Raw genomic sequence first — 17,783 nt, forward strand, 5'->3', positions numbered from 1 at the left:
AGATGGACCCCGCAGCCCAACACTTCCTCGAGTCCGTTAACTGGGCCTCACTCCACCACGCATATGGCGAAGCAACCGACGTGCCCGACAACCTGCGTGCCTTGCTATCGCCAAACAAATCAGACCGCTCAGATGCATACGAGGCCCTCTACTCAAACATTTTCCATCAAGCAACCCGCTACCAAGCAACTGCATATTCTGCTCCATATCTACTCAAAATTCTAGAGAACCCGGCGACACCGGCCCGGGCCTCCGTGATTAACTACCTGGTTGATCTAGCTCTGGGTATTCCGTCAACATTCCTACCTCAGGGCGTGGACATTGTCGCATGGCGTCAGCAGGCAGAGAAGATATATGTTCCCGGGTATGAAGCGGAGTATTACGCTGAACAGGATGAGTTAGTGAGCGAGGCAAGAAACGAAAACCAGCGGAAAATGCGTGAGTATGTCCATCATGTTGGGTTAGAGCGACAGCGCAGAGACGCAAAATATGAGTTAGCGGCGTATGATGCTGTTTATGCGGGTGTACCACTTTTTCAGAAGCTTTTGGAGGAGGAGGATGTGGAGGTTAGGGCTTTTGCAGCTTATGCGCTGGCTTGGTTTCCTGGGGAGGGGGCAGGTGGAAGAAATAGGAGTAGCGCTGGTGCTCTGCAGCGGGTGCTTGACCGGGAAGACGAAGATATTATGGTTCTTGCCAGTGCCATTATTGCGTTAGGCCAGCTGAATGGATGTTGGAAAGATGCTGGTGTTGTTTCTGAGGGGATGGACGATCTCATCAGCCGTCTTCGCGAGTATGGAGCTAGCACGCGTCCTTCACTGCTTCGGTTCGCTGCTGCGGTATCTCTTATTCGACTACTGCATCACAGGCCAGAGGATGTCTCCGTCCTGGCCTACGTTTTAGCCGATCGCTCGTTCATCCCTAAAAGTGATGCTCAGAAGTCCAATGATCTCGGGTTTCCCTTCCATGAGGGAGACCTGTTCCAGTACAGCGGCAAGGTGTTGATTACATTGAACCTGGGGGATTATCCTGGAGTCATGTCCACCTTGTTGGACGCATTCCCGCGTTCAGGAAGGGTGGAAGCTTTCGAACTTGCGGAAGTTGTGTTGGAGCTGGCCTTTGGTCCTAGGCCTGAGGATGAGGATGGACGGCCGGTTGAGTCTTTGAATGAGATTCAGCGGCGAGCGGTCACCGCTTTAGCCGAGCTGGCAATGAAATACTGGCGGGGCGCGGTTTTGGGGGATATTCTTGAAGAGTGGAATATTCCGGGTGGGAGTCGCGATGAGTGTAGGAAATACATTGGGCTACCAGTTGGCGGTATGGGCGAAGGGTCTGATGGGGAGCCTGATGAAGAGTCTAAATAATACAAAATTGCCTGAAGACATATAAGATACCTCGGGGCTATCTTGGAGTACGGTTGGGGGCAGACTCTACTATAGTTTAGACTTCGGCACAACCCACTCTAACCCGGACCCAACCCAACCCAACCCAACCCAAAATGGGTTTTGGGTCCATTGCTTCGACCCAACGATGGGTTTTGGGTTATGAGCTATAACCCATTGGGGCCCTAATATAGTGTAAACTGGACAAACAGACTTCTAGCGTGTAAGTGTATAATTTATGCATTTTTTGCTTATAATATTGAGTATTTTGCTTACAGCGCTCTTCGAGAATAAATTGAGAATGAATTAAATAATTGAATCAGGATGTATTTCTCTAATATTACTTAGAATCCTCATCTGCTCTGCTCTTACGCTTCCTCCCTAGACCTCGCTTTGGGTCGGGTTCGGGTCCAACTTCAAGACCCGTACCCACGGGTCGGGTTCATACCCACGACCCAAAACCCATGCCCGAAACCCGTGGGTTCTTGGCGGGTACCCGCGGGTTACCCGCCAAGAACCCATTTTAGCATAAATATCCTAATTAGTCCATGCTAATATACACAAAACTGCTGATTAACCACGATAAAATACAGTTATTCATGTGTGTATTAGTGTCGTTGTTTATAATGTTAAATAATATGGTTTCTTTATATGAATGATGAGGTTAGTATTTAGATCCTTATTAGAAAGTCATATTTAATAGGAATAACTAGGAATATAGAAGTGTGGTGGCATATAGACGGAGAGAAGGGTTTAACTTAGTATTATGAGGAACAAGTAGAAATATATATTTCGATTAAGGGTATATGCTTTAAAAGCTTTCTTCTACCACTACTATTTCTGACCGCGGTTTGTAACGGATAAATATCCTTACAACATGGAGACGGAGTCACCTGACCGCGTCGGTCAAGTATCAGGAATGAATCGCCAAGGAATCGTCACATGGCTCCCACGTGAGCGTGGCAGTACACATAGTAGGGGATTCCCCTGAATCCCCTCTTCCTTTTGGCAAGAATTAGTCTTAGCACACACAGACAATATATTCCGTTCCTCTCCAAGTCATTGTATCTTACCCAGTTGACAGGCCTTACACCTGATAACTGTAGACCTTTACAAGCTTTAATAATATTAATTAATTATATATAAAATAAAATAAGAATAAGATATTTCTAATTCTATTTATAGTTATCCTATAATATATACGTACTCCTATCTACCATAAATATATGTTTTTAACAGTCTACAGTCAATAAATACTTAAATTAATAAAACACCACTATACCATGATTAATGTCAATTTTTATCGGTAATCAATATAATATAAAGCCTAGTTATTAGCTTTAAATTCAGAGTAATTACATAAACTTTCTAACTCAATATTATGATAATTTAACAATATTCGATGAATAAACCAGAACAGTTATAAAAAACAGTCATTTATTTAAATGACTTAGCATCGTTATGAACGCCAAGACCTATATTTTATGCAAAAATGGGTTCAAATGGGTTGTTATTGGGCTATTGAGTTTAACCCATTGGGTTCTGCCGAAGTCTACTGGTAGGTCCACCTTTGTCCTTATACAATACCACTCTCTCGGTAGGGAGTGAAATATTTGGTCTATTTTGCAATAGGCCGCGGAAACATCGATCCTAGTGCCACACTTAGTCAAGTCGTCTAGGCTATATCGGGTCTTACGCGCTATTGGGTACACGTCTAGCTTACGAAATTGTTAGATTTGAAATGATGTTCCTTAAGAAGGCGACCATAAGGTTGATAGGACTAGGAACTACACAAATCCATGTGGAAGACGAAACATTACGTCGCAACTCATATATTGATGGGCTACTAAAATTGGAAAGGAAGATTGCGAGGAAGACTACCAATGTTCTTTTACTCGAACTAAGTATAACGCATAGACTTGGACAGATCTTAGCTTCATAGAACGACTACGCGTTTGATTATTGATTTTCAACACCACGAAGAGGGGTCTGTCTGTTGCTGAAGGCAACTAGAGCATGAAGTGAGCCCAACGCTGTACAGCTGTGTCCCTCTGTATGCTCACGGTGAGTTACGGCGAGTCGAGGTAAGTCACGGTGAGCAGAAAACCCAATGCTGTACAGCTATCGCCCTCTGTGTGCTCACGGTAAGTCATGGTGTGCGAACCATGATCTGCACCCCCATTGGTGTGCTTAGAAGGCTTGTGCTTATCTTGTGAAAACAGACCAGAGTGTATCTGTTTAGATGCGCAAGGCCCTGGGCCCGCATCCCTTTGCTAGGGTCAAATTTTGAAAGCCTGTAGCCAAAAGAATGTACCTAGCGTACCTAGAATACGACTGGAAAAGGTATTCTGACTCCGAGACATTTAGTTTGTCTCGTTTATTCTGTTTATTGTTGATTTATTACTTAATTATTGATAAAATCAGCCATGATCTCTCGGAATTATTCCGCTTGTATAGTGTGCAATTCGTGGAAGAAGGGCTAGGCTCTACTATCCCCTAAATGAACGGAAGCAAACCGCGTTCCCCGACTTTCCCTCGGCTCCCCAACTCTTCCCCAAAGTCACCGAACATCCTTGGGGTACCCCGACAATCGCTTTACGCCTTACGGCGGCTTTTTGGCGCTAATACCGATGAAAGCTTTTTGTAAAATTATTTTATTTGTAGATCACAGTGCTCGTTACCTTGCAACCGGTCAACTAGAATACTATAAAGTACACCCCATCCAAGAATTTAAATTCGTCCAACAAAGCCTACAAAACTCGAAATTTCCTCCACATAAATTATCACTATCCTAAATAAAACAAGAGAGACAAAAAGGGCATTTCAAGAATGGCTCAGCGTCTCGCTCAAGTCACATCACACCTTACGTACCCAGCTGGTCTTCTGGCCAATACTGTTGCCATCATCACAGGTGGAGGACAAGGAATTGGCGCAGAGACGGCAAGGTTGTTTGCGAGGGAAGGTGCCAAGGTAGTAATTGCTGATATTGACGAGAGTACGTTGCCATGTGGTTGAAAATAAATGGAAACAAAAGCGATGCTGACAACTCCAGAGAGAGCAATTTCCGTCGCGGAATCCATCAACAACATTGTGCCTGCTCGCGCTCTCGCAGTACCTGGCGATATCCTTAATGACGACTATATTAGGCATCTGGTCCAAAAGGCCGCCGACTTTGGCAACGGAAAGATCCACATCATTGTCAACAATGCAGGGTTTACTTGGGATGGGGTCATACATAAGGTAGATACTCGCTATTTCCTCGTCCCTCATAACTATTATGTATCCCGGGCCAACCCGTGGTACCATGTATCGGTGTACCGGGATATAATGTCTCTGGATTGAAAAGGCTAACAAGACAGATCACTGATCCACAATGGGATGCTATGCTAGCCATCCACTGTACAGCACCGTTCAAACTTGTTCGGACAGCTGCGCCATACTTCCGCGTGAAAGATGGGGAGAGTCGCGTGATTATCAATATTAGTTCAACCAGCGGGCTTCATGGAAATGCGTACGTGTTTAGTCTACTGCATCTGCTCCTTTGCCACTTTGTGCCTTCAGCGGCTTGGCAAGATAATTCTAATTCATTATACAGCGGTCAGGTCAACTATTCAGTCGCCAAAGCTGGCATGATTGGCCTAACTAGGACTATTGCCAAGGAATGGGGTCCCCAATTTGGCGTCCGTGCCAACACCATCGCTTTCGGATCGGTACAAACCCGTTTGACAGAGGCCAAGGAAAATGGCGCCTTCATCACCGCCCCAGACGGCAGCAAGGTCGCGCTGGGTATCCCAGCCCGGCAGCTAGAAAGTCGTAAGGGTGGCACTGGGGTTAAGCAGCAGTATCCAGATATCCCGCTGGGCCGACCGGCGAGCGCTGAAGAGGCGGCGCGATCAATTCTGGGTGTTGCTAGTCCACTATTTTCATATGTAAACGGAGAGTCGATTCGGGTGACTGGAGGAAGGAATATGTAATCACTGATTTCGATTGCACCAAGTGGATGATGATAAGTGAAATATAAATCTCTTCAGAAAATCTGCAAAATTCCGCCTACCAACACAATAACAACGGGTCGCGTAAATAAACAATCATAATATTTCATATACTAATAATGACATATGCTATAGAGTTAGTAAAAATGCTCGTTCAACCAACTCAGGGGAATGGATCATAACGGGCAACAGAAGCTATAGCGTTTGCACTGGTTAATACATATTCGACATGTAGCCTGAATATGCTGCCCGGTTTGCAAGGGATCGGTATGCTGTACAACATAGATAGTGCTGTGTGTATAATGCGGTATGTTTCACCTCAACATTGTGGTTGATTAGTAGACTGAAGTTTTCCTGCAAATGAACATGCAATTTGTGCCTAACTATGGAGGTATAAGACCTTCATGGATCGTATTGCTCGTGTGGTATCATATTGAGGCGAATTATTTCATGTGGCCAGATGCATTGTCTCTTCCCGATCTCTCGAGGTCCACCGTTTCAGTAAACCATCCCGTATCTTGTTTGCGACCACGAAACCTCGACTGAACACCATGTCGAGCAGATTGAGGATTACAGATCGTTGATCAACTGTCCGGGCTCGAGCTCCAGCAACTGTTACTGGGAAGAACAGCATCACTCCTGGAATCTTGGAGTGGCGCAAGACATCGCCCGAGAGATACAGGATCGAACTCAGGTGTTCGGAAATTTCAGCAGGGGATAACACCGGGGCTGGGATATTGTCCCAGTAGGTGAAATAGTCATAGTGGCCAGAGAGGAAAATTAGTAGAGCATGATAATATAGCAAAGCTAAGTTTGAATATTCATTGGGACCATCTTGGACCAGCTGCAGCAACGTCTTCGTGTGCCAGTTATAGATGGTTTCTTGGACATCGAGTCCTTCAGTTGCAATAAGAGCAACTGATGGATCCGTGAAGCGTTCTGCTTCAGGAATGGTATCAATTATAGCACCGGATCTGCCGTTGCGATTGTTAAAACAGAAGAGCTCGCTCATTTGTCATTTCCGACTTACCGTTGGCTGAAGTCAGATGCCTGAATCATGAGCGTTATAATTTCGTCCAGGGGTTCCCATCTAGTAGCATCGCTCGACAGGGTTCTTTGGAGTTGAAGCCAGCATTCCTGAGAAAGGATTGTTTCTTCATCAAAGAGTAATGCTCGGCTGGCTTCGAGAATACGAAACAGGTCGTAGAATATCCTTCGGGCTGAAGACATGCAATCGCTTGGACCTGCCAGCTGGAGCATTTTTGATGTTCCATAGAGCATGTGCTTGACCCAGCCTTCGCCTGAATCGTCTGAAAGCAACTGGGTATATTGATGTCAGTCAAGCACGAAGTTAATGTATCCGATACAGGTACCCTGTCTGATAAAAAGCATACCTCAAACAGCCCTAGAAAGAAAGTGGCCCAGAGAATGTCCTCTCTTTGCATAACATTAATTTTTCCGACACACCCCCGCAAAATACCAATGGACTTATGGTAAGAGGTCATGGCATCCACATAGGGGGGTTTCTCTCCCTGTAATGCTCGTCCACCAGTATGCCGGTTCGCGTCCAAAGCACCGACCGCGACCACTGCATGATACAGGAGGGGAGATGTCGAAATTAGAGGAAGCAACTCCGGAACTATTGATGAGAAGCCCATTGTGAACTTGTTCTGCCGAATAAAAGAAACAAAATAATCAAGAAGACGGGTACCGTTATCCTTCCCGATAAAATCGAGTGGGTGGATCCCTGAAGTATGTTGATTTTTAATAGTCATGTCCTTTTGACCAGAATTTCGGTGGGTGCCACCAAAATCATCTTGCTGGGTTTGGTTGACAAACACAGCCATACCGTGGCCCGATTGCTTCTGGGCAACGCACGTCGTGTTTTTTCGAATGCAACTAGCACATGGAACCCCCCCTTCGCACTACTCAGAATTAGCTGCACTGATCCCATGCAGTTTGAGTTTCACATCTCAGACCTTGATGCGCCGTTTCGCACAGCTGAGGCAGCGCGTCACCCGCCTTCGCTTGTCCAGCGGGCCGACCATTCCCCCCTGAAGGGTTGCTGATGTGGACATGGCCTTGTGGATTTCTCTAACAAAAACATAAAGCGTACGTAGTCCCGATGGCCACTACGACGAAACTGGACATATTCGAGCGAGACCTGCTCTGACAGCAGGCTGCGGCATGGCTGATGGCACTAGCCTGATTAGGAAGCAATATCGCGACACCGATGACGCTAACCCAATTGGGAACCAATATCGCGAGACAAGGATCGACATTACTTGAACTTTAGTTGTGTCCCCCGATGACCGCTAACATCAAAATGGATAGATTCCAGCGAGCCCCACTCCGAGAGCAGGCTGCAATGTGAGAAATGGCGTTAACTCCAATTAGAAAGTAATATCGCGATGCACGGTTCCACATTTCTTCAACAATTCTGGACAGTTCTTGGTGACTGACTTGAATCTGTTCAACTAACGCTCTATCCCTTCCACTTTGGGAACTTCATTTACGTTAGCAGAGCAATTTGTATTCGTGAGTTGCGACAGGTCCTTGACTGATGTATAAAGGTCAGGGCCGCCCTCTGACTATTGCCGTTAGAATCTTATTATCTACATCAGCAAGATTTTAGGACTTTATTCTTACCCTACTTTTCCCCTGGACTGTGTCTTTTGGTGATTGATAATGCTTCGAATTCTTCGGCTCCTGCCCTTGGTGGCCTTGTCTGTCTCTGCAGTGGTGATCCCCAATCCACCCGGACAATACGATGTGTTTTATCACACGGCAAAAATGGTCGAAAAGGCCAGAGTCGATCCGTTTGATCCTAAGCACGGCCATCGTGCAGTGATGACTTCGATCTTTGCCCCCACCCACTGCAAAGTCGATCTCAAGAAGAACCACTACCTGCCCCCCGCAACGGCCGAATACTACTCCGAACTATACGGCGCATACGGACTTCCCAACGGTTCGCTTCAATCCATCTCTTTCCAGGCATGTCCAGAGCCACCAAGAGGCCATCACCTCCATCTCCCGCTGGTAATCTTCTCGCCTGCTCTCGGCACGACACGTCTGTTCTACAATGCCATTGCGCAGGCTGTAGCCAGCGCCGGGTACATCGTGGTGTCTCTTGACCATCCCTATGATACCGAGTTCCTCGAGTTTCCCGACGGAAGCATTGTGACTGCCGCAAATATCAGTGACGCGCAGGTTCCACTGGATGTCGAAACAAGAGCTCAGGACGTGAGGTTCGTGCTGGACCAGCTGAGCACAAAGGCTGGTGTCGCAGCTCTACTCCCTGGAACTGGGGCCGCTGGTTTGAGAACTCGGCACGTTGCGATGTACGGTCACTCGGTCGGGGGTGCGGCCACCGCTGCGGCCATGCACTTGGACCGACGGATTGTTGCGGGTGCGAACCTAGACGGGTCAATGTTTGGATCAGTGGTTCAAAAGGGGCTTCAGGGCCCGTTCCTCCTATTCGGACATGAAAACAAGACTCAGACGACAGACCCAACGTGGAAGGAGTTTTGGTCCAATCTGCGGGGATGGAAATTGGAGCTGGAAGTCGCCAAGATTCAACATTACGCATTCTCCGACTTGCCGTTCCTACTGAAGCTCCTGCGTCTGCCTGTTGAAAAGATACCGGCCATTCAAATGATGGTTGGAACTTTAGATGGAGCCAAGGGATTTGAAATTGTCCACCGAACCGTCGCTGCCTTTTTGGGTTTTGGTCTTGGGCAAACATCGCAGTGTCCCCTTCAAGAGACTATTTCAAACTATTCGGAGGTATCGGTCTTTGCGCGTGGTAAATGAGAGAATACCTGGGAAACCAAATTGGATATACTGAATTTATCTACTGATGGAAGAGAGGAAAGAAGCAAATTATCAGAAACTACATGTAAATCAATCGACCAAAGGTTATACAAGAGAAAGGTCTCTTGCACAAAATATGCTTTTTCCAACTTTTTCTGTCATCTGCCTGCTACCTATGAAACTGAGAAGTCGAAGAAAGTATCTCTCAGACATCTACGTTGTAAACAGAATACCTGAGACCACAAAATAAGACTACTAAAAGGACATCACAAGGCGGCATGCGCGACCGTCTACTCTTGGTACATGATCGATGCCGAAGTCAAAATACTATTAGATATTCCCCTGGGGGCAACAATCTTATGTGGTCCCTTTTTCTTCAAGTTCTTGATAGTATTTGTTGTCATGAAGAAAGACATAAACATTCGTGATTGAATACAAACCCGGATCAATGGTTGAAGAGGTTAAAAGCTGAAGCTGAAAGAAGAACCTGATCACAACAACCATCTAACCAGGTATCTCAAACCAATGGGACAATGGCGACAGTACAAAATGGCCGGCGTGATGTTACCGCCTGCGGTCCCACCAACCAATTCCATCTCTAAAATAAGCATGGCCATAACTGAGTACTACCTCCACTACCTCATGAATGTAGAGAATGTGGGAAGCAAGGCGTTCTGGCTATTCATGTGCCATAAAATAGCCGCAGTCCCGCCCATACCCATGAATGTGATCAGCTTTGGGGAGATACCCGCGTTGGGCATCTGCTCAGGCTTCGCAGGCTTCCTCAGACCTGCATCCATCGCAGGCAGTGGGAGATAATCCAAGCAAGGGCCGCCTCGTGAGAAACTGGCATACAATTTGGCCTTGAGTTTGTCACTGACCCAGGGAACGATGTGACGCGCAGCAAATTTGAGGACCCAGCTATTTTGGGCTTCATAACGCGTAATCTGACCGGAAATATCAACAACCGTCTCTGCTCGAGGTTTCTGACCAGCAATATACTGATTGAAAACCTTGGTCAACTGCTCAAGCGATGGCATAGGGCTTTCTTTTAATAATGGCACAAGACCGTTGGTCAATCGAGCGACGCCTTCATAAGCCAGGTTACCACCTAGTCCAGGATTGACGGTAGCCTATCGAGATGAAGAAAGTTAGTTAAATCACCAGGCTTGACAGGTCGTTGATATTCAGCAAGAGATCCGAACCTTATGAACTGAATCACCCATCAAAACTACCCGGTTGTGACTCCACTTTTTGAGAACACCTTCTTCTAAGGGTACCATTGTGCCTTTGACACGAGCATCCCAGAGATCTTTCACGGTATACCCAGGGCCTACTAGAGAGCTTCCATATTTCTGGATCGTTTTCTCTGCATCCTCATCGGTGAATCTTGGGCAGTTGGGGGTTCTCGTGAGTTTCGAAGCCTTGACGAAAAGGAACCAAAACACAAGACCATGCACACCGGTAGCTGCAACTGATGAGTAGTCATCGTAGTACACGTTATGAACCATCGAATCAGGTAGGAACTGGTCGTTCCGAGAAACAGCAAAGATGCAGTTGTACTCGCTTGTGAACGCTGTACTCAGGATAGTATCAATTAGATGGGCTCTACGGCGATCAAGGGCAGGGAGGTGAGACAAACCCTCATTAATTTCTTTAGCGAGCGATTGATCCGTCACGCTGATCTTGTCGGCCATCAGCTTCCTCACTTTGCTGTGGATTCCGTCGGCACCGATAAGGATATGACCGTGGTACTGCTCGCCATTTTCGGCGGTGACAGTAACACCCTGCGCGGTTTCTTCATATCCAACGACGGCCGTTCGAGCATGCAGCTTTGATTTGTCTCTCACATGGTTGTGTAACACTTCTAGAGCTTTGCATCGCTCTACGAAGATAATGGGACGTTGAAGTCTATTATGATTAGCACATCCCTTTCATCGGCCACCATGTAGACCTACATTTCTGTGATGTTTTCCAGCACATGCGACTGCTCGAAACAATGGCCGTTTCCGTCGTAGTGGTGTCGAACCTTCAAAGGTACAACCTGTTTCTCGATATCTTCCCATACTCCTAGCTGCTCTAGAATTCTTATGGTGTGTGGATGGATTCCGATAGAGGCCCCTAGCTGCGTTGCAAAGTCTCCCTTTTCGAAAAGCTCGTAGTCGATCCCGGCGCGCTCCAAGGCTAGGGCTAGGCCAAGACCCACGAGACTGCCACCAGCTATGAGAACTTTGAACTTCTTTGTGTCCTGATTGGATGCCATGAGTGGAATCGGTGGTAGATTACCCGAAGAAAGTTCTTGTTTCTCAGAAAAGTAGTAAACAACCCTGCTTATGTTTCGCATTCCAGGGACCGTTGAAAGCGGGGAAGACATAACGGCCTTCCCAACCTTCGAAGTGGGCCCTGCGTCCTGTAGACGCACCAATGGTCTGTGGCTTTGATTGCACCGCATATCTTTTCTCCGAGTTGGATATTGAACATGAAATGGACTTCTATTGCACTTTATATATGTATACCTACATTTTCGCTGTGTCTAAGGTGAAAAATTCTCAGACTAGGGATATGTGGAGCACATGTACTCTTTTGTACCTTTGGTATGCGCATGCCATACAAAAGATACCTCAGTCAAGTCTTTTTCAAGGTGGAAATTTGGCGTATTGTGAAACAGACGCATCTCGGAAACGCGAGGGGCTAGGAACAAGATTACTGGGTTACACGGGCACAGACTTCCCAAGCACGTCCCGTTACAAGAGAATTCACCGCCAATCTACTTGTATCAAACCTATCCAGCTGTATGCTATCTTGTTAACCTCGGTTTTTGGTATCTATACTTCATCCGAGTTTGCTGATTAATGTCGAAAATTCGAGTTGTGATGACATGCAGCGTAAAGGCTGCAATCACTCGCGTATTGTGCAGTACTGTACTCGGTAAGCGGCCCCACCAAAGCGGCCCCTTACATCTGACTGAAAAAAAACGGGATCGGGCGTTGCATGGTGGGGACTATGTCAATGCGAAGGGTCTCGATTCTTGCATAGTTCTGCTTCCTTGGAGCTATTTGAGGAACGAGAAACTACGAGGAATCGGGCAGAAACGGGTAGAAATCACGTGATATATCCTGGCAGTCTTTGTTTTGTATGGAAGATGTTATTAGGCATTTGTCGTGCCTATTCCAGATTTACTGTTACTTTTCCAAAGATTTCCCAAGACAGAAGTAGGTATCAACAAATCCAATATAAAGTATCTAAGCCCGCCTTTGTACAAGTGCTATAGGAAAGAAGTGTTTGCGCATCGTCACCCAAAATATATATCTACACATGCATTGATCAATCAATCCAGAATAATATATTTTACAATTATGGAATGCTATCAAAGCAAAAACGAAATAATGCGATTCTGTTTGATATTTGTTGAACATTGGAACATCCCATGATTGTTAGTGGCAGAGCAAGGAGATGAGAGAAGAAGGATTAATTTTCTACAAACAGGCAGGATGCTACCTAGGTAACGTATTCGGTAAGCGAGCTGGCCATGTAAGCGGGCTGGCCACCTCCAAAACACATAGTAAATGCGATAAATTACAACTTGATATCGCAGCAATAGTAGTCTATATAGAGATTTCCTTGCATCCTAATGCTTTCTAGGTAATATCTAGCCTCCCTAGGGGGTTTGGAAAATATATAAATCTTTATGGTTACGATATATATATTTCTGGCTTTTAGCACTGTAATTTTTGATATCCCTAAGATTGATACACAGTATTCAAAATCCTTATCAATAGCTATCGACAAGTAGTGAAATCAAATAAAAGTATTGGCGTTGAGATATCAAGTTGTAATTTATCATATTTACTATGCGTTTTGGGGTGGCCAGCCCGCTTACATGGCCAGCTCGCTTACCGAATACGTTAACTAAATAGCTACGTGAAGCCTGACAAGCCAGACACCAAGCATGTGATACCACAACAGTTGGCTTGCAGACTGAGCATATTGTTTATCAGACATCAGGGTATAAATACCCTACTTTTTCCTAGATTGAACAACAATAAGTCTTTTTTCTCTTCCTCCCCTTCGCCGTAACAATATTGTCTGGTCCTCTTTATTAACGAAAAATTGTTTACTAACGTGTTTTTGAGGGCTGCTATATTTGAGACAAAACCAATTTGGATAGGAATAGATCGAAAACTCTCCCCCCACCCAGTCCCTCAGACATTCTCGACCAAGAGATCGTCTGTCAGAACAATCCAACACCGTGGAAGTGATGGCTGCAAATGACCATTAATTGTAGACTAAGTGGCGTTAGTAAATATTCCATATTAAGCACATCAAGGATCGTATACGTGGAGGAATAGAAATTGGAAAGTACGGATATCCCCAACGGACACACCGCAGAGGAAGCATTTTGATACCGTTGGAGTTGCTGGAGGGTGAATAGTCGTCTGATATTTGGAAGATTCTGGATTATTGGTTGTGATCTTATTGATTTTGAGCAGGCTAGGATGAATCCAGGGGTCTTGCGGGGGAAATGATCGATTTTGAAAATAAGGTTCTGCCTTGGTTAGATTCAATGCCACAATGGCACTATATTTCCAAGCCTGTGCTATTTTAATATACGTTACGACTCCTGGGAGAGAGAGAGAGACAACAGAAAAAGAAGGCTTGATCCATCAATGACAAATTGGGGCATTTAAGCCCTGATACCTGGCAAACAACCATCCAACAATATATACCATGCCTACGGGAATTCGAGATCTCAATGGTTTGTGTTGTACATCACAAATGACCCGAAGCTCAACTGGATCGGCGCATCGAATGGTAGATAACTTATTCTGGACCCGCCGTCCAATGCGATTGTCGATAATACATTCGGGTCTAGGATCTGTTCCAATACCGTAACTTTTTACTGCAAAGTAGCGACTTCCATTCAGCTTATATTCCCGACCTTTGGTGCCACCCATCATCAAGTTGGTTGAATCAGAAAGATTATTTATGCAAACTCCGCCACTAATATTGACTGCATTAATTTGCATTATATCGATCTTCATGGTCAATATTGCCTGGTTGAACCATGACTTCGGTATGGCCCTGAGACCATCAAACCTTGCGTTATTTGAAATGCTGTGCTAATCACAAATAACAAACGTCCAACGTCATATCGAGTACCATGTCCTGGATTTTAGGTAGTACTTTGGCAAATAGCTTGGCTAACCTGCAAGGGAGCAAGAGTGGCTCGTGCGAGGAGAAAGCACCATGCATACGACTAGGAGGGGAGGATATAGTTGTGCGCACGAAATCCCTTTGACACAATCAAAGCATATCCGGTGGAAACGGATTAAACTTTGCGCATAGGTTGATGAAGGCCAGGCCTGAGAGAAAAAAAATGAGGAAAATCCTGCGTAAACAGGATTGGAAGGTAAGACATAGTACTTTTGTGGCTGTGACTTATCGACATTAAGCAGACAAAGTGAACATGGATGATGATGGAAACCCCTCGTTATGACGAGGGAGTACCTTTGACTTTTGCGAAGAAAGGAGAAAGCGTTGCCCTTAAATACAGATTCCGATGTAAAAGCCAGCGTAACACAACAAGCCTGAGCCGGGGGCGAACTACCTCAAGCTTAATGGAAGGTACGGAGTACTTGTTTCGGAATGCCGAGAGCTACTTTGCGTGAATCATGACTTTCTCCTTTCTCATCATCTGTCAATCAATTATGTTCTCAACAGCGCGCAGAAGACGTGCGCAACGCCATATCGAATGTGGCGCTATGGGGTGATACAATTCTTAGAGCCGTTGTATCAGAAACTGCTGGCCCAATAGAGTACATATACATATGTTGTATGGTCGGTTGCATTGACCTCTCATATTAGTTAGTTGTCACTGTGGAGTAGATGCCTCAATATGTATGTTGTACTCCACCGATTTGTCACTCGTGCCTTCTTGGCACCATCAGACTCGCGATTCCACATATGGGAACCGACATAGTATGCACTAGTATGCACTCCTGAGATAGTTTATTCCCACCTTTTTGGACGCATCCAGTGGACACGAGACGTTTTGGTCGACCGTTTATCTGTTGGTCGAATGGGTCCCACCACCCCGCCCGCCCAACGGCCGTACCCATCCTAGATCGTACAGCTAGCCCCAACCATCGGATATTATTCGCGATGTGAAGAAATTAACGATGAGCGCTTGCTGACCGTTTAGAATAGATTAATAATTGAACGAGTCGACAATGGAATTCATCGATATGCATATGCGGTCTGCGAGGTAATACACAAAAGTACCTTGAAAATTTGCAGGATAGTACCAGTCACAATGCGGATTTTCCTTTTTTTTTCCAGGTCATAAAGTCATAAAACACCCCTCCCCCAGTTCCTGTCCCTCATATTCGTATCTTCTGATCTTAACTTGAGATGTTTGTTGCAGCCACTAAGTAAAGAGGCATCCAACTTTTCTAAAAGCAACTATGTCTACCTCAATCGCCGAGGCACATCTGACATCAGATGAACGATATCAGCAATCGCTCATCTATGGTCTGATTATCAGCACGGGAATCCTGTCCATGATTATCTGCAGTTTAAGAGTAAGGCCCTCTGGAGGACTCTCCCCATATGAGAAATCCGGTGGAGTCGGCAGATAACTTATTTTGCCTATAGCTTTACACAAGAGCATTTATTGTTAATGTGTTTGGGGTGGATGATGTTGCTGTCTGCGTCGCATTGGTAAGTCCCAGTCCGACCTTTAATTGCATCTATAGGCAAGTCGTGAATATTAACAACGGCGATTGATAGGTTTTCACGCAAACCTTCAACGGGATAGGAATTGCGATTGTATATTATGGAGAAGGAAAACATTTTACTAGTGTCTCTGCTGAAGATCGAGCAATGTGGCTCAAGGTATCATTCAAAGAGTAACTCCGTTGTCGAATATATTACTTACGTCGGACATAGCTCTACTACGTCGCAATGTGCATGTACCTCTACACCTCATTGTCAGTAAAGCTTAGCTTGCTGATATTTCTACGACGGATCTTCGTCAAACGTAAGTTTCCCGTTTACTTCACAAATTTCCGACGATCTATAGTGATCGGGTGCTAACTACAAATCGCCCCACCTTTAGCCTGGATGAATCGGCTCACTATGTGCATGATTGTCTTTCAAGTCCTATTCTCGGTCTCCGGTTCTTTTGTTCTAGCCCTTCAATGTGACCCTCCAAGGTACACACAAACCCCGATCCCTAGCAGGGCTTACCAGCATATACTAACCAGGAGTATGACAGGGCTGTGTTTGACTTGACTATCAAAAATCCGACATGTTACTCGCAATATAAACTGTTCCAGATCACACTATACCAGGCAGTTCTCATTTTCGTGAGCGATGTCATTATCTTGCTCGCCCCAATGGTCATTCTATGCAGATTACAGATGCCTACGAGAAAGGTCGTTGCTTTGGTGGCAATCTTTGGATCGGGTATGTACACTCCACCATTTGACGGTCAAGTTTCAGAAGTACTCATTTCGACCACAGGTATAATCGCCTGCATTTCGCCCGTTGTACGCTTCAGCACGTTGGATTATTTACGTAACGGGACTACAGACCTTACCTGTAAGCACAGACTACTTTAAATTGCTGCTATTTATTCACCGCCAGGGTTATACTGACTATTAACCATAGACGACTCGGCTTCATCCCTGTACTGGATGGCCATCGAGTTCAATCTGGGCCTTATCGCAGGCTCCCTCTCTTCACTACGACCATTGCCTCTTTTCCGGCGATTCGGCTCGAGTGCAAACCGCTCCCAAGAGAAGGCGTCAGCCAGCGACGAATCACACGAGCTTGGAAATGTCAATGCGAGTGGGTCCAGAAGTCCTTGGAAAAACAGAATGAGTTTTGGAATGGAAGGGTCGATACTGGAGGATAGTGTCAACGGCAGCCAAGAGCGCATTATCCATGCGAAGGCAGACTATGTGAAGCCAGAGCCGAGAGATTGATTGTTATTCTGTAATTGAGCTTTATTCTTGTAACTGAGTGCTATTCTATAGTTTGACCACAAGTACATTTTGCATTATTCTTGCGACCTCTGTCTCCCGGTTCAGCTACACCTGCTTGAAGCATCGGAATCTCCCACCACGGTAGCTAAGCTAAGATATGTAACGCTAAACAAACATCTCCGACTCAGCGCAGGAAATCACTTCCAGTTATGATGGACTGTTGGGATCAGGGAGGTCTGGGGTAGGTTCGGTCTGGGCCGAGGAGATTAGGAATCTTGGAAGGGAAGGCGGGTCGGGACGAACGTAACCTTAATCATTAAGTTTCTAATATTGAAAACACATGTAAACTGCAAGGGATGTACCTGCATATAGAAGATAAATAACTAGATGCCTGTTTTCACGCAACGGAAGAAGATGCGACCGTGAATTTATGCATTCTTGTCAATCTTTTCTCGTGATGAGAATCTGGGTCTTAGTCCTGATAGCGAAGTCATCGGGTAACGCCGTGTGTGGTGATAAGATCATATACCTATTTGTAGTCAGGTAATTCTCTGACATCTCTTATGGATGGTAGAGGATCCAGCACCAGTGTGTCCCACGTGAGTGTATTT

The 17,783-nt window shown here is 45.6% G+C and overlaps 6 protein-coding genes across 6 annotated transcripts; 4 read left to right on the forward strand and 2 right to left on the reverse strand.

Annotated features, from left to right (window-relative positions):
- Positions 1–2: 2 nt before the first annotated feature.
- On the forward strand, positions 3–1,361 carry N7447_009360 (HEAT repeat domain-containing protein; the record flags this gene model as incomplete). The annotated part of the gene is made up of 1 exon (XM_057233622.1): positions 3–1,361. One exon carries the CDS (start codon positions 3–5, stop codon positions 1,359–1,361), a length of 1,359 nt encoding a protein of 452 aa, XP_057083164.1.
- Positions 1,362–4,208: 2,847 nt separating this feature from the next.
- Positions 4,209–5,353, forward strand: N7447_009361 (SDR family NAD(P)-dependent oxidoreductase; the record flags this gene model as incomplete). Its single annotated transcript, XM_057233623.1, has 4 exons — positions 4,209–4,374; positions 4,432–4,619; positions 4,739–4,890; positions 4,975–5,353. 4 exons carry the CDS (start codon positions 4,209–4,211, stop codon positions 5,351–5,353), a joined length of 885 nt encoding a protein of 294 aa, XP_057083165.1.
- A 466-nt stretch (positions 5,354–5,819) lies between these two features.
- Positions 5,820–7,522, reverse strand: N7447_009362 (uncharacterized protein; the record flags this gene model as incomplete). The annotated part of the gene is made up of 5 exons (XM_057233624.1): positions 5,820–6,345; positions 6,402–6,691; positions 6,766–7,296; positions 7,351–7,465; positions 7,488–7,522. The coding sequence occupies 5 exons, from the start codon at positions 7,520–7,522 to the stop codon at positions 5,820–5,822; spliced, it is 1,497 nt and encodes a 498-aa protein (XP_057083166.1).
- A 537-nt stretch (positions 7,523–8,059) lies between these two features.
- On the forward strand, positions 8,060–9,184 carry N7447_009363 (PAF acetylhydrolase family protein; the record flags this gene model as incomplete). The annotated part of the gene is made up of 1 exon (XM_057233625.1): positions 8,060–9,184. The coding sequence occupies one exon, from the start codon at positions 8,060–8,062 to the stop codon at positions 9,182–9,184; it is 1,125 nt and encodes a 374-aa protein (XP_057083167.1).
- A 635-nt stretch (positions 9,185–9,819) lies between these two features.
- Positions 9,820–11,447, reverse strand: N7447_009364 (FAD-dependent oxidoreductase; the record flags this gene model as incomplete). The annotated part of the gene is made up of 3 exons (XM_057233626.1): positions 9,820–10,317; positions 10,390–11,095; positions 11,143–11,447. The coding sequence occupies 3 exons, from the start codon at positions 11,445–11,447 to the stop codon at positions 9,820–9,822; spliced, it is 1,509 nt and encodes a 502-aa protein (XP_057083168.1).
- A 4,201-nt stretch (positions 11,448–15,648) lies between these two features.
- Positions 15,649–17,172, forward strand: N7447_009365 (uncharacterized protein; the record flags this gene model as incomplete). Its single annotated transcript, XM_057233627.1, has 7 exons — positions 15,649–15,765; positions 15,839–15,904; positions 15,974–16,078; positions 16,133–16,223; positions 16,541–16,651; positions 16,709–16,786; positions 16,856–17,172. 7 exons carry the CDS (start codon positions 15,649–15,651, stop codon positions 17,170–17,172), a joined length of 885 nt encoding a protein of 294 aa, XP_057083169.1.
- Between the last annotated feature and the right edge of the window lie 611 nt (positions 17,173–17,783).

Source organism: Penicillium robsamsonii (assembly GCF_028829455.1).
Source record: "Penicillium robsamsonii strain IBT 29466 chromosome Unknown utg000005l_segment0_segment0, whole genome shotgun sequence".
NCBI classification, from domain to species: Eukaryota; Fungi; Ascomycota; class Eurotiomycetes; order Eurotiales; family Aspergillaceae; genus Penicillium; species Penicillium robsamsonii.